A 14,889-nucleotide genomic window follows, 5' to 3' on the forward strand; every position below is an offset into this window, starting at 1 on the left:
AATTTTAAATATGTATATTTGGATATTAGTTGCACAATAAAAGTAGAAAAGTGACAAATATATATGTATAATGTATAATATTTGGTGATGAATGTATATACATGCAAAATTTGAGGCTATTCGGCACAATAACAACAACCAGGGCAAGCATTTTAAATGCTTGTATGTTTGAAATCAGGTTGTGTTTGTACTTTGGATTTAAGCATATTCTTAGTAATTAAATCCATGTAATTTTTACTACCTTCCCAGTATGCATTTATGCATTGTTTGATCTTATAATTGTAAAATAAATATTCTATATTTTATATTCATAGTGCTAATTATTGAGCTTTTACAATAGAGCTGACGTGATCAGTTGCTGTTCTAATTTCTCTCCTAATAATAATAGCCTGTTTTTCCAGCTACATACAAGGATGAAATTGTGATAATTATAGAAATTATAAGGGAAAATAATATATGGTAAGTGAAACTGAAACTGTTGTCTTTCCTGAAATTATGCAGCAATATTGATTTAGAACAGATGAATTATTTCCATCTCTTCTGTAAATACAGCAGTCAGGCAGAAATAGCTCATGAGAACTGTACTTCTTCCTGCTTAAAAGTGCTGTGGTTGTTGTGTAACTAAGAATTATGGAAGAACAGCAAAAGGAATTCAGATCAAGTTTAATGATGAATTCCAAATCTGCGCTATTACCAGATACTTGAAGAACCATGAAACCTACCCCCGACTCTGCCCCTGTCTCTGCCGTCACCAGCAGCACATTAACCGCTCCACACACAGTTTTTGAGGGCCCAGCATTATCAACTTCTGCGCCTAGCACTGAAAAGCGTAAAGATAAATGAGACGGCATCATCCATACGAAGAGTGTAGCAAGCTTGGTGAAGACATGAAATGCACCCCTCACTCTGTCATCCACTCATTCGTCGCATAAGTATTACCAAGCGCGCCCAGCACCAGGCGGGCGGCCTGTGTCCTGCAGTACATCATGGTCTTCATTGCCAGCTGCCACGGGATAACCATTGTGTTAAATAAAACCCTATAATGCTAACATTGGAGAGATTACTTCATGACATGACATGTCGCCCGAAGGTAAAGCTTTTTTAAGTAAGCACAATAGAATCACAACTTTTATTTAAAATTTTTAAATAGATTGATCCAGACAGGTAGGAACAAAATGCACCAATGTGTTACCAGCATGGTGACTGTGGATGTTTTATTTTCTTTGTCACACATTTTGAATCTTCAGAAATTTTTAGAGTAAATGTTTGCTTCTTTTATATGTACTTCACCTCTAAAATCCCTCACATTTTAAAGCTTAGTATGCACACAAAATTGCATTACTAATAGGACATGATTCTTTTATGTCATTCTATCATAAAGTCAGGAAAACTTCCCTGAGGAAATCCTTTGCTTTTCTTTGCTCTCAGAATAATTGGCCAGCAATATTAAAAATTAATCTCCGGACAAGCAAATAATTCTTTTGCCTCTCTCTCCCTTCCCTTCTTTTTCCATCTCTCTCTCCCTCCCTCCCTCTCTCACTCTCTCATTAGTAAGGAGCTAAAATATCTTTCAAGTTCTTGTTTGTTTTCCTTTCTTTCAAACATGTACCTGGATCCTGCACCAATGCATGAAATCTTCCCCAAAATTTAGAATGTAAAATTTTACCAGCAGTTGTACATAAGTCTTTGATATAAAACTGTAAGGCAGGAAGTGGAACCACTGAGCTAAATCCCCAGCCCTAATATAAAACTGTAAACATTCCAACCTTTCTTTGAAGCTGAAGCTAAAAAATAGTGAACTTACACATTTCCTGAGTTATGGATTTAAGTATAAATTGAAAATTCAAAAACAAACTGTTCATTTCTGTTTCCTATAAGATAGCTTTTTCTTTTGCATGAACATTTCTTGGATCAAGTTAACCTTGGATCAAGTCAACCTTTTAAGAAAAAAGTTTTCTTAAATGTGTATTCAGTTTGGATATAGGAAAATTGTGCTTGACATTTTTAAAATTGTTCACATCAGGTTACACTGACCTGATTTACAATCAGATAGAATTAAACTCAACCTATGAGAAAATCAACCTATGTTTCATTACACTTCCCTGTATGTGGCTGGTGTGACAAATAGCAAAAAGCTTTTGCCGTGGGGATAGAAAGAGCCATTGTTCAAAATGATGGGTGAATTTTCTTTTCAGTAACAGAAAATGTCCAGTCAAGAATTTTCACCTGTCTGTAACTTCAACATCTGCGCCTCTTCCCATGAAATCTTCCCCAAAGGAAGTCATTTACCCCTGTTTTGTTATGTTTGTTGTTTGTTGTACAGTGGTTATTTATTTTTCTATTAGGAAAAAAAAATCTTATCTTGCCTTATGTGGGTATTTAGTTTCCTTGGTTGGATTTTTAAACATCACTTCCTACTGGTTGTGTATATTTGCTTATTTTATTTCCTTTTCTTCTTTCATGTTAAATGGGGAAAAGGAATATATATTCCAGACCAGCAGGTGTGAACATAGTCTTATGCTAAAATGAGGACCCTATAGTCCCCCACTGTGGTCTCCAAGGCAGACACTGCTCTGGTTTCCACTGAGTTCCTCAAATAATGGGATGAAATAAATCTTTGCAACTTTTTTTCCCATGTTTTATAACTTGACTCCTATTGCCAAACAACCAGTTTCTCAAGAATAATACAGATGACAGCACTTGGAACAGGAGAAAGAAATAAGAGCTGCAAAAACTGTGCTGTGAAAACAGCAGGTTCATTCTTTGTCTAAACACATGAAGAGAATCTGGTAAATTCTTGTATTCTGTTTTGTTTTGTTTTTCATTTTTTAAACAAGATCTCACTATTAGCACAGGCTGGCCTTGAACTCACTAGTTATCCCAGGCTGGCCTCAAACCTGCTGTGATCCTCCTGCCACCGGCTCCAGAGTTCTGTGATCACAGGCATGTACCACCGTGCCTAGCTTGTATTCTTTTAGTTTGGTTTAGTTTCATTTTTGGTTTGTTTCTTTGTAGTACCACAGGCCTATGCACGTGCGAGGCAAGAGCTCTACCCTTGAACTACACTGCAGCCCCAAAGAGAATCTGCTTTCTGCCATTTCTCCAAGTCCTTTGTCAGGATCACAGTAAGAAATCCCTGCCCTGGAGAGGACCTGAGATATTTGGTGTCTGGTATCTGGTATCTCTGATGTGAGGCTTCCCTGCAAATGTCACTGACAAGTAAGCCGGCCTCCTCACCTGTCCATCCGGGGGCACAGCTGTACCTCCTGAAAGATACCTACTTCCGGTCAGTTTGAATTTCAGAAATCTCTTCTTGTTGAATCTAAACACTGTTCTGCCTAACTCACTTTCACTGGTCCAAGTCTGCCCTCTGGAGCCTCTCAGAATAAGTCGACATTTTTTTTCCAACACCCACTAGGGGTCTTGCTAAGTCACTAAATGGGTTACTTGTACCCCACCTTGTGATTTTTGCCTCAGTCACCCAGATTGCTAGGATTGCAGTCATGCACCATCAGGGCTGATTCATTGTGATATTTAAAAACAACAAAAGAAAAACTAGAAAAGCTGTGATTTTAGGCATTGGTGACTTTTAAAGCACCTTAGATGTGCTGACACTTTGGACACTTCAAATCAGCAATCAGAATGCTGTGGGATCTCTTGCATTCAAAGAACCATTTTCCGTAAAGTGTGGGACATTTACACTTAGAAAGCTGTGAAATTTTAGAATGCTTTTCTTTCCTGGATTGATTATATTACCATTTTTATTTAAATAGAGAATATTAAGAGGTTCCAGAAATTTCCACAATAATTTTCCTTAAGAGATAAAAATGTTGTTTCACATTGTAACCTCTGGGGCAGTGGTGGTAGATTCATAGCAAATTGTAACTTTTAGATGCATACAAATTATTATTCATTCTTAGCTAATGAATATAATACCAAAGTGTAGCATTCAGCATGGCAACATAAAGCGAAGAGGGACAGTATGTGGTAACTGCCTGGCTATATTCTTTGTATACCCTAGAAACCATCACCCCAATAGTTACAATACATATAAACATCATTTTGAAACTTTCCTAGTGCCACTTGTAATCACTTCCGGTCCTCACATTCCAAGCAGCCCATTTACTTTATTCCAGGTAGATAGTCTGCATTCTTAGATGTGATAAAGCTTTAACCATTCAGCATATAGGCTTTTATTTCAAGGAAGAGCTTATTCATATAGTATAACCATGTTGGCTCTATGTGTGCTGCTGCCTGTCAGCAGTCCGGCCATCACAGGCCCTTATGTGGTTGAACCCTAAGTTGTTCACATTCCCATCTGTAGATGGCAATTTCTGTTGTTTCCAATTTTGACTTTGACAAATAAAGCTGCTGTGATTATCATTGTTTAAAAAAAAAGAAGTAAAAAAGGTACTGTGAACAATTAACTCACCATCCAGTCCTTTGAAATCCAGCTTAGAAAATAGAAACTTTCTACTAAATCTTTAGGTCCTATGTAAATACAACAAAGTAGGCGCCAAATACTCTCTTTTTATTTTTAACTTTCTAGACCTAAGCAGCGTGTTGACCCTTCTGAGAATAGTGACAGACCTCAGTGATGACCTGACTTGACTCTCACTTGGCCAGGGTCATAGAACACTTGTTACAACTCGGAGCAGTACTAGAAATTTTGTAGTTTTGTCTTGCAGGTAAAAGCAGCACTTCACCAATTATAAAGGATTTTCCAACAAATTTTTCTTATTGCATAATTTTCTGAAACTATCTTACAGTAAATTAACTTCTAGGAACCTACATTAGTACTAATAATTTATTCTAAAGTTTTTCAAAAATTGACCCCTCAACAAGTTAAAAAATATCATCAGGGAAAATAAAAACCAACTCTTTCAAAATTCAGCTTCCATTTACCCCAGAGTATCAAGTTTCTAGGGACAACACATACTTGTAAACACACACACACATACGCACAAGCACAAGCTGACCCTACATTATTTTTCCTGAAGCTGATTTTCCTATAAATCCAACATTATCATTACCAACAGGTAAATGTAATCAAGGCACTTAGCCATAGTCAACATTTGACTTTACCTAACAAACACAGTGTAAACACATTATGTAATTTGGCTACAACCCAAGATGAGACACGTGATTGCTCTATCTTTGATATAGCCACAAGTAGTTTTTTATACAATGAGAATGCTGTGGTAATTGTGAGTACTATAAATTTTAAAAGTGGACTTTCTTGCACTATTGTACTTGAGAGTTTAAAATAATAATAATAAAAGGAACAAGAGGTCAGGATATCATACTGCTTCTCATCTGTTTGATTGGTAGCAGCAGGAATGAAATATCAAAAAATCCATGAGGGAGGAGTTGTAGGTACAAAAAGGGGTTTGCTTTGTACCTAAATTAAATACAAGGTCTTTCCCTTTAAAAAAATTGAAGAACATAGAAACAAAAATTCTATAACCCAGAGAAAACTGATAGCAATATTTTGGTATACTTATCCAATATTTTTCCTGTACATATATGTAAATATATACTAGTTACAAAATTAGAAACATAATATTTTTCAATTAGGAACATAATATTTTTCAATATACATTATATATTTCCAGGTCACTGTTATCTTCAGAATCATGACTGTGTTTCTCTATGTGTAGCTGTTTCACTATTTCTATAACACATTCTCTGCTTGTGGAATTTCTTTATTTCTTTATTTATTCTTTGCAGTCTTTGTTTTCTTACTGTGTCACATAAGGTCACTTTCTCCATTCCAAGCTAAAACAAAGTACACACACAAAGCAGACTTGAGATTCTCTGCCTGCTAGTGTGTCTAGGAAAGCATTATGTAATGCCCTGGGGAGGACAGAGACAATGTACTAAAAGATATGTGTCACTTGCTTTCAAAATCTGAATCCAAGTATTACAGGATTATACATAGGCGACAATGAAAGAGTGGCATTAGAAAAGCTATGAGAAAGGGTGCAGATAGCTTCAGAAAGGGCCAGGAAGTGAGCAAACAACACAAAAGACAGCTGGAGCATAACCCAGTTTCCGATGAAACAAAATAAACAGTGCTGTCCTACATCTACAGTAAACACTCTGAAGTATAAGGCAAAAAGATCATGGCTTGTGCTAGTAATAAAAGCAATTTAAGGTGGATACAGTATAAGAACTTTTTTCCATAAAAAGTAAAGAATGCGATAGATAATATTACAAGAATACAAGTATTTACATGTTGTCATGCTGGCAAAGAAAACAAGATATATTAGGAAAGAGATAATTGATGGATTTGTGGAAATGGAAGCAAAAGAAAACAGCCTGAGTGACAATGTGCAGGACATAAAAGGCCAGACCCATCTATGCTGGGAGAAGATGAAGATGTTTCCTTAACAAACACAAGTTGAATATCCTACGTGCACAGCTCTGAGACCTGGAGGTGCAAGGTTGAAACCTCTACCTGTCCTCCCTCTGGAAGACAGGTGGGACCACTGAGCTCTCATGCCAGCTTCGTAGCTTTCCTTCAAGGCCCTCGTTTCAGTTTGAGGTTACACATTTTATTTGTGATAAGTGTGATGGCTGGGCTGATGTCAATTTTGCCCACCACTGGTTTCTTGCCAGAGTGGCTGGCACATAATGTCTAATGATTGTTTGTTGAATAAGTAAATGAGTGAATACATTTTATGAAGGTCAGTGGTTTGATAAAAGGGATACAGATAGAGAGCGGGTGAGTACTCAGGGCAGAAAGGTTGATTCCAGAAAAAATAATGCAAAAAGCTTCATGGAAGAAATCGCTTTGGAAATCAGGGAATCAGATGAAGTATTATTATAATCACAGAGCTGGGAAATAGCGGATATATATATATAAAGCCAGAATCAAAACAAGAAGGGAGAGATGTAGATAAACAAGAGTATTAGAAATAAGATATTGGCAGACAGTGGCTGCCAGTGGCATACAGAGGGCAAAGAAAAGCAAGAGTCTAGGGGTGGGCAGGGTGACTCGTTGGACCAGGATTCATAGCAGAAACTGGAAGCATCTGAATTCGGTCCAGGGAGAGCACAGGCAATGTCAAATATACTGAGTCACCCTGATAGAGACGCCAAGCAAGATGCCAGCAGTGTGGATCTGGAGGCTTATTAGCAGACCAATTCAGGAGTACACAGTTTTGAGACATCTACATAGTTTCTCTCTACAGTGAAAAAACGTGGATGATGTTGTCCAGGGAAAAATCATGCAGAAAAAAGCAGAAGAAAGAGGAATTGTGCTTGAGAAATAGATCTGGCAAGTCTATTTTTACATATTTCAGAAAGAGCACACATTTTGATTCTCTTCTCAGCCTACAAAGCTCTATCACATCGAAAGCACCCTGTTCTCCATGCTGGGGAATTCACTGCTGACCACAGGGAGACTTTCCTTCTTCCAAAGGGCATAGAGAATCCATTTCTGCAGACAACGGCAGTAGCTCCAGACTCTCTGGCACCATAAAAGCTGCAGAAGGGAAGGGTTTAGGTCTTCAGTAGGCATCACATGGGATCCTAAGCTCTGTCTACTCAGTACTCTCATTACTAAACTGTGCTGATTTATGTTATAAACAGCTGTGGGCTCTTTGATCCTCAAACCAGTCGGACTGGTTTGTTGTGGGAAATCCCTTCTATCCAGGGAGGTCATGAAGCTGGGGCTCTGGCTGTCTCTGCCTGCCTATTTGGTCTTCCAGAGCTAGAGTGCTCACTCTGGGGAGACTGCAGAGCTTCACCGCTTCGTCCCGTAACCTGAAGCTAACCTCACCCCCCACCCTGTGGTAAGAGGTCCTGTACCCTTATGCACCAAGATCGGATTAGGCTAACCGAGCTAAAAACCAGTCAAAAATTTGGGATAACTTGAAGAAGAAGCATGTGGCTAAAAACACAGCAAAGGCTTAAAGGTCTCCATCACATCAGTAATAAATAAGCACTTTAAGTGGCGAAGAATCAGTACCTAGACCAGAGCTTTGAATGTGGAGCGTGGTCAAAGTTGAAATGAATGCCTAGCATCACACGGTGTGTTTGGAGGCTTAGGGCAATATCTGCCAATTTGACTTAAATATATGCCCTGAGCTCTAAGTGTTGAGGGTGATAAGCAATGAAGATAAAATAAACAAGATAATGGTCAACAGCTCTATGAGAAGAACTTGTGTGAATTCCATACATAAATGTGTATTTTAAGAGTCTTTAGGTGAGGAGATTTAGGATGCATAGTTGGAGAAAGCTCATGCTTTTCTTTGGATCCACAGAAACAGTTTGGGGCCAGTCTGTGAGGAGCCCAGGAAGTATTCCACAATATGGGATTTGTGTTACTTAATAAGATCCAGAAATGGATGCAACCGTTATGTAGTGTAACACAAAGTAATACAAATTTTTAAATTTTTCAAAAAGAAAAAAATCTTAAAAATTAATAATGGTAAAGCCATTCATTCCAGTCAATTAAATTTGAGACAGATGAAAAGCACCCGACTCTCATTTTTCTCACGCCAGCTGAAAGGGGGAAATGGCTTGGCTGGTGGCTATCTCACTCCCGACCCTCCCTTCCCTTTGCCCACTTGTTTTTTTCTTTTATTGAGTTAATTGGTACATTTTAGGTATACAGTACAGTTACATTCATCATTGGGATCTTGTACCTTTACATGACAGGTCTTGGTTCTCATTTTTTCCCCTTGTCCCTGCCCTCCCTTCACCCCCTCCTCCTCTCCCCATCTACAAACACTTTATTTTCATCTTTTCATTATCTCACATTTTTTTCTTTTCCCTAATTACCCTTCCCCTACCCATCCCACCTTCCCTACACTTTTAGGTCCTTTCTTCCCATTTCTATATGTCAGTAATCTTATTAGGATCTTATGTATTATTGCAGATTATTCACACCAGGGAAACTATTCAGTATTTACACAGGTTTGACTTATTTATTTCACTTAGGAGTAGTATTCCATTTTATAGAAAAACCACATCTTCTTTATCCAGTTTCCAACTGATGGGCAAATGGGCTGTTTCCAAGTTTTAGCTATTACAAACTGTGCTGCTATAAACATTGGTGTACATATATCACTGTGGTTTGATTCTTTTAATTCTTTTGGAAGGATACCCAGCAGAGGGATGGCTGGGTCAAATGGAGCTTCTAGTCCCAGCTCTTTGAGGTATCTCCATATTGATTTCCATAGTGGTTGCCCCAGTCTGCACTCCCACCAACAGTGGAGAAGGGTTCCTTTCTCCCCACAACCCCGTCAACATTTGTTATTGTGTGATTTCTTGATAGCAGCCATTCTTTGTGGGGTGAGGTGGAATCTCAGTGATGTTTTCATCTGCATCTCTCGAATGACCAGTGATGTGGAACATTTTTTCATATATTTACTTGCTGCTTTTACTTCTTTGTCTGAGAAATGTCTGTTCATTTTAGATACCCATTTTTGAATTGGGTCTTTATATTTGGGGGGGCTGATTGTTTTGCGTTCTTTATATATTCTTAGTAGTAGTCCTTTGTCTGAGGAGCAGCTGGTAAAAACTTTTTCCCACGTTGTAGGTTGTGTCTTAGTTCTGTTGATGGTTTATTTTGTAGTACATAAGCTTTTTAATAAGATGAGATCCCACTTGTTGATTCTTTTGCTAGTTCCTGTGCTACTGAGGATTTGTTCATAAAGTCTTTTCCTATGCCAATGTCTTTGAGTTCTGCCTAACTTATCTTCCACCAAGTTTAGTGTTTCTGTTTTAATGTTTAGATCCTTAATCCACTTGTATTTTAATTTAGTGCATGGTGAAAGATAAGGGTTCAGTTTTAATCTGTGGCAGGCTGACATCCAGTTTTTCCAACACCATGTATTAAATAGGCTATCCTTCCTCCACTGAGGATGGTCAGCTCCTTTGTCAAAGATGATGTAGCTTAGTACATCTCGATTTTTTTTGTGTGTCTTCCAATCTGTTCCACTGATCCTCAGATCTGTTTCTTTGCCAGTACCATGTTGGTTTTATCACAGTGGCTTTGTAGTGTAGTTTCAAATTGGAAATTGTTATACCCGCTGCCATGTCTCTGTTGCCTAGGACGGCTTTTGCTATTCTAGATCTCTACTGGTTCCAAATGAATTTTTGGATTCTTTTTTCTGGTTCCTTTGCCCACTCTTGTATCCCAAAGACTGGGACAGTTGCTTCAATGTCGTTCCTGGCTATCAAACTGCCAATCTCCACTCTAACATAAGGCCAGCTAGACAGGCAGTGTGGTGCCCCTCAATTCAAAAGATGTTGTTGCTTTTTTGAAGAAGGGAGAGGGCACCCTTGAGTGGTTAAGATCAGGGAGGGAGGAACCTGGGTTCCTCATTTTCATACTCAACATTCATAGCAAGCTTTGAGCCCTGGCCCTCACTGAAAAGTGCCTTCCAGCTATGATATAAGCCGCAGTTCCCAGTCACTTTTGGGGCTTTAGTCTAGCAGGGCTCCCTCTTGTGTACTGCAACTGAGACCCTGTAAGTCTCACTCTGGTGTCTTATAAACCTGCTTCTGATTTACTTCTCAGATAACGTGGGCTCCAAAAGTCCTTTAAATCTACTTTGGATTTTTATCCTGATTAGTGTAGACAGAGCAGTCTTTTCCAAAGAAAGACAAATGAATACTCAAAGCTGTAAACACTGAAGAGCTCCAGAGACCAGCAGCCAACAAAGACCAATGGCAGAGACCAGCACCCAGCAGAATTGACCTACAGTGTCCAGCAATCAAGCAAAAGAAACCTAAACTGGCAGCAAATTCATATAAATTTAAAACAGAGAAGACATGGTTGACCAAAAGAGATTCAAATTATTCATTCAGATATTCTTATGGGGCTTAGAATTTAGCTCAGTGTCACCATGTCTGCCTCACAAGTGCAAGGTCCTGAGTTCAATCCCTGGTACCACCAAAAAAACAAACAAAAAAATTAGCAGATATTCTTATGTGCATTAAAAAGCCTGTTTTACTATTTAAAGAAAATAGGATTAGAGACGTGGTAATGAATCTCAAACCAAAGGGCCCTGAAATAATTTGGTTTTAGTATTCATCGCTTGCATTTTTTCCCAAAATTCCATCAAATAAATGGTTTAAAATATTAGTTGCTAAATTCCACATGTAATTTTCATAATAGTTCAAGAAAAATGTTTTTGTAGAAAATATTTATTTTCCTAATAAAAAAAAGCTGGAAAGTATAACTTGATTTGCAGAAATATAAGATAAAATTCTAAGAATGTATGTCTTTTTGTTAGGAAGAAAAAAAGACCTCAGTATGGGATAAAGCAATATAAAGTCACTGTTCCACTTCCTGCCATGACAGTGCTATAGGAAATCAGCAAGTTATAGAATTATATCGGTTCAGGTTTTAAAGAAGAGGAACAGCTAACCTGCATTGGCATTGCTTAACCAGCTACATGAAGAACAAAGGAAAAACAAACAGTGGCCTCTACAACCATAAACAACTCAGAAGATTCTGGACAGTCCATAAGAAAACACAGCACCCCAGGAAGTTCAGGAGGGTGGAGCTCCTCAGTCACCACGGCACCTACAGTATGACTCAGACATGCATGTGACTTGGTCACACATGTATCTCAGTTTAACTCCCTTTATGCTTCTCTTAAGGCAGTGAGTGAAGTGCTTTAAAGTACACATGCTGTCGCACACCCTATTTGGTTCAAATCCAGGTCCTGCCTCTAAGACTCCCAGGGAAGTGAAGCTTGAAGTCATATTGTCATTGTCTAATACAGCACATACCTACTTAGTAATGTTACGCAGGCGATTGCCTCTCAGGCCATGGGACAACCTAGGTCATTCCTTTGTGTGGGCCCAAATTCTTGGTCTAATTTGTCACATGATGGGCAATGCCAATCTGAATCTAAGTTGCTATTGTGTCTGCCATTCCCAGAAGGTGGCAGCAAGCAAGGTGAGCACTCTGAGGCTCCTGAACTGCCACCCACTGCTGCAGGAGTGCCAAACTCAAGAGTTAGCTGATGAAGGAAATGAATTAGCTATATAGTGTGTATATATATATTTGTATAATATGTAATAATATATGAAATAATAACCTATAATAGTATACAACTGTGACAGCAAACCATTTAGAGATGAGTACCCAAACTGCAAGCCCAAACCTACTTATTTATCACAAAATGCCAACACTGTGATTAAACCTGAATACGGAGGTTTAAGTTTTTAAAAAAACTCATAAATTAACATCTTTTGTGTTAAAACAAAAACATGCTGTAGGGTCACCACCACTGGTGTGTAGTATATATAAGTAATAATAGGTAGCATTATGAGTAATAATTTATCATACACATAATATATAAATATATAATACATAATTATATTACATAATATAAAAGAAATTAGCTAAGCAATATAAAATGAATTGCAGTATAAATTTAGAAAGAAATAAGGACCACTTTTTCATTGTTCCAAGTGGTCTATTTTTTATTCAGACTATGGCCAGTCCATATTGTAATTTATTCTACGAAAAAATGTGTTGTTTTTAAACAGACTCTATTCTTTCATAATCTTACATTTACCATCACTGGCATCTTTACATTGTTTCATTTTTCATTTCAATTTTTTACATACAAATGCTCCTTTCTAACAATTCGAGTTAGGAAATGCCACAGGGTTCGTTCTGACTATCCAAGAGTAAAAATGTATTCAAAATGCTTTTCATGAAAAAAATAAAGCATCAGAAATAAGAAAATAATATAATAACCCATGTACTCACCTAGCATCAGCAACCATCAATTTTAGTCCCTTTTCATCTATTCTTTCCTCCTTTTTGCTGAAACATGAAATTCTTATGTACCACAAAAAATAAGCTGTTAAAAGTCTGGCACGTTTCTTTAGTGTACAAATTTTCCTCGTAGCACACACTTATCTGTTTCCAAAGCCATGACCCAAATTCTTTTGATGGCCATAGAAATAAATGATTCTAATAAGTTGTCTACTAGAATAATCTCCGTTACGGTTTGGACCTTAAAATGCTCCCAAAAGGTCCATCCATATGTTGAAGGACTGATTGGCTTGCTGGCCTGTGGCACTGTTAGGAAATGGAGAAAACTTTAAGAGGGAAGTTAGGTCACTGGGTGTGTGTCCTCAGGGGGTGTTGGGACCTTCACCGCTCCCCTTCCGCTCTTTGCTTTCCCTTTTCTTCCATTCTTCACATCCTGGTTGCCATGAGATTTGCTTTACTGTGCAGCCCCACTGCCATGATATTCTGCCTTACTACAGCCCCCAAACCAACAGAGCCAGATGACCGTGGACTGTAATCTCTGAAGCAGTGAGCCAATAAACCTTTCCTTCCTACAAGCTGTTTATCTCAGATGTTTTGTCACAGTGACTGAAAACCTGCTAACACCATCTCTTTATTTTTCCTGCTTGCAAACAAAAAATTGGTAATTTAAAACCACAGGCTCTACAGATTCCACAGATCTGCTTCTGTAAACAATCTGTGAACTCCCAGAAAACATATGCAAATATTTTTACCACTTGTCTATTACCTAAGATGTTCCAGAGCTATCATATTCCTTACGGGGGGGGGGCTATTCCCTACAAAAGGTTAAGAACCTCTGCCACTTTCATATCTTGAAGTAGCATCAAACATTCTTTTTCACTCCCACCCCTTAAACAATCTTTATATCAAAACCCTGCACCAGTTACCATCTCCAGGATGTGTTCCCTGATCACCTCACTTGTAACTGATTCCCCTCATGTTTTCCTCCAAAATTTTCAGGCCACTTGCTGCCTAGATTTCATCAACTCTTTCAGAGGGTATTTACTATGTACCTTCTATGTCCCAGGCTCTGTACCATTTGGGTGTGCTTTATCTTGCATTGTTAAGATATCACAGTAGCTAACACTTACCCCATGTACACAGTCACAGCTACCTTGAATGGAAACAAAAATGAACAGAATTTCCGCCAGCTAACATTCAGCTTTGGAAGACTGTATAAAGCTAGGCTCATGAAAAAAATCACCCGCTTTAAAGGTTGGGTTATCCTTGGCATGGTGACAATGGACATCCAAGCCAAAAATTCACGCACCACACCTGAATACACTGTGACACTAGAAAACTATTCCAGAATCGGAAACTATGTACTGATCTCTGCCAGCACTTTAATTATATCATTTGTCTATGTGAGTCATACAACAGTCTCGATATCTAGTAGAACAGCTCATCACGAAGTCCACCTCTCCATGGATCAAGAACACCAACCTCATACACAAAGGACAGCAAACTGGTGCGCAAATACTGGCAATATGAAAAGTTTACAGATCCTTGGTGAAAACTGAATTGTTTACTAAAGGAGTTGGAAACTATTAGCTAAAGATTTGGCAAAAAGTAAACTCTATTACCACAGATGCCTGTGTGTGTGTGGGGGGGTGTCCTGTGTTCTATACTAGGCAAAAACTTTTAAATTCCATCCTGCCCTCCCATAGATGCAACGTTGGTCCTTAACAATGAAGCACGATGTTCTGGTGGAAATGTCTGCACATCTGTGCAGGGGCACCCTAGACTAGGCCTCTTTGGTCTTCAGTTATCCCATATACCCCAAGCGCTGAAACTATCAAATAAGAAAACGCGCTAAAGCGTCCTGCTGTTTTCATCTCAGGTGCTGCGTTGCCCTGCTTTGGGCTGAGCAGGTGCACTTGCCTCCTCGTCCTCTCCCACCTAGGACGGGCCACGCCGGGAGGGGCGGAGGAGAAGGACGAGGGGAGGAGGCACGAAGGTCACCGCGATTCCCAGACCGGGAGGACGCAGCAGCCGAGAGGCGCTTCCCCGGCACGTTCGGGCGGGGCGTTCACCGGAGACCGGGCACCGGGGCTACACAGCCTGGGTTCCGCTCCGCGTCCGCCGCCCACCCAGTG

The 14,889-nt window shown here is 38.9% G+C and overlaps 1 protein-coding gene across 1 annotated transcript in view; it reads left to right on the top strand.

Moving 5' to 3' along the window:
- The first annotated feature begins 1,077 nt into the window (after window positions 1–1,077).
- Window positions 1,078–14,889, top strand: part of LOC117286791 — a 50,828-nt gene continuing 37,016 nt past the window's right edge. The window contains exons 1-3 of the mRNA XM_033765583.1: window positions 1,078–1,090; window positions 13,862–14,008; window positions 14,634–14,858. Of these exons, the coding sequence (XP_033621474.1) occupies window positions 1,078–1,090; window positions 13,862–14,008; window positions 14,634–14,858 (385 nt within the window). The remainder of the gene's footprint in view (window positions 1,091–13,861; window positions 14,009–14,633; window positions 14,859–14,889) is intronic.

The sequence above is a fragment of the Fukomys damarensis genome, unplaced genomic scaffold (assembly GCF_012274545.1).
Source record: "Fukomys damarensis isolate Sample0158 unplaced genomic scaffold, DMR_v1.0_HiC HiC_scaffold_18, whole genome shotgun sequence".
Classification (NCBI taxonomy): domain Eukaryota; kingdom Metazoa; phylum Chordata; class Mammalia; order Rodentia; family Bathyergidae; genus Fukomys; species Fukomys damarensis.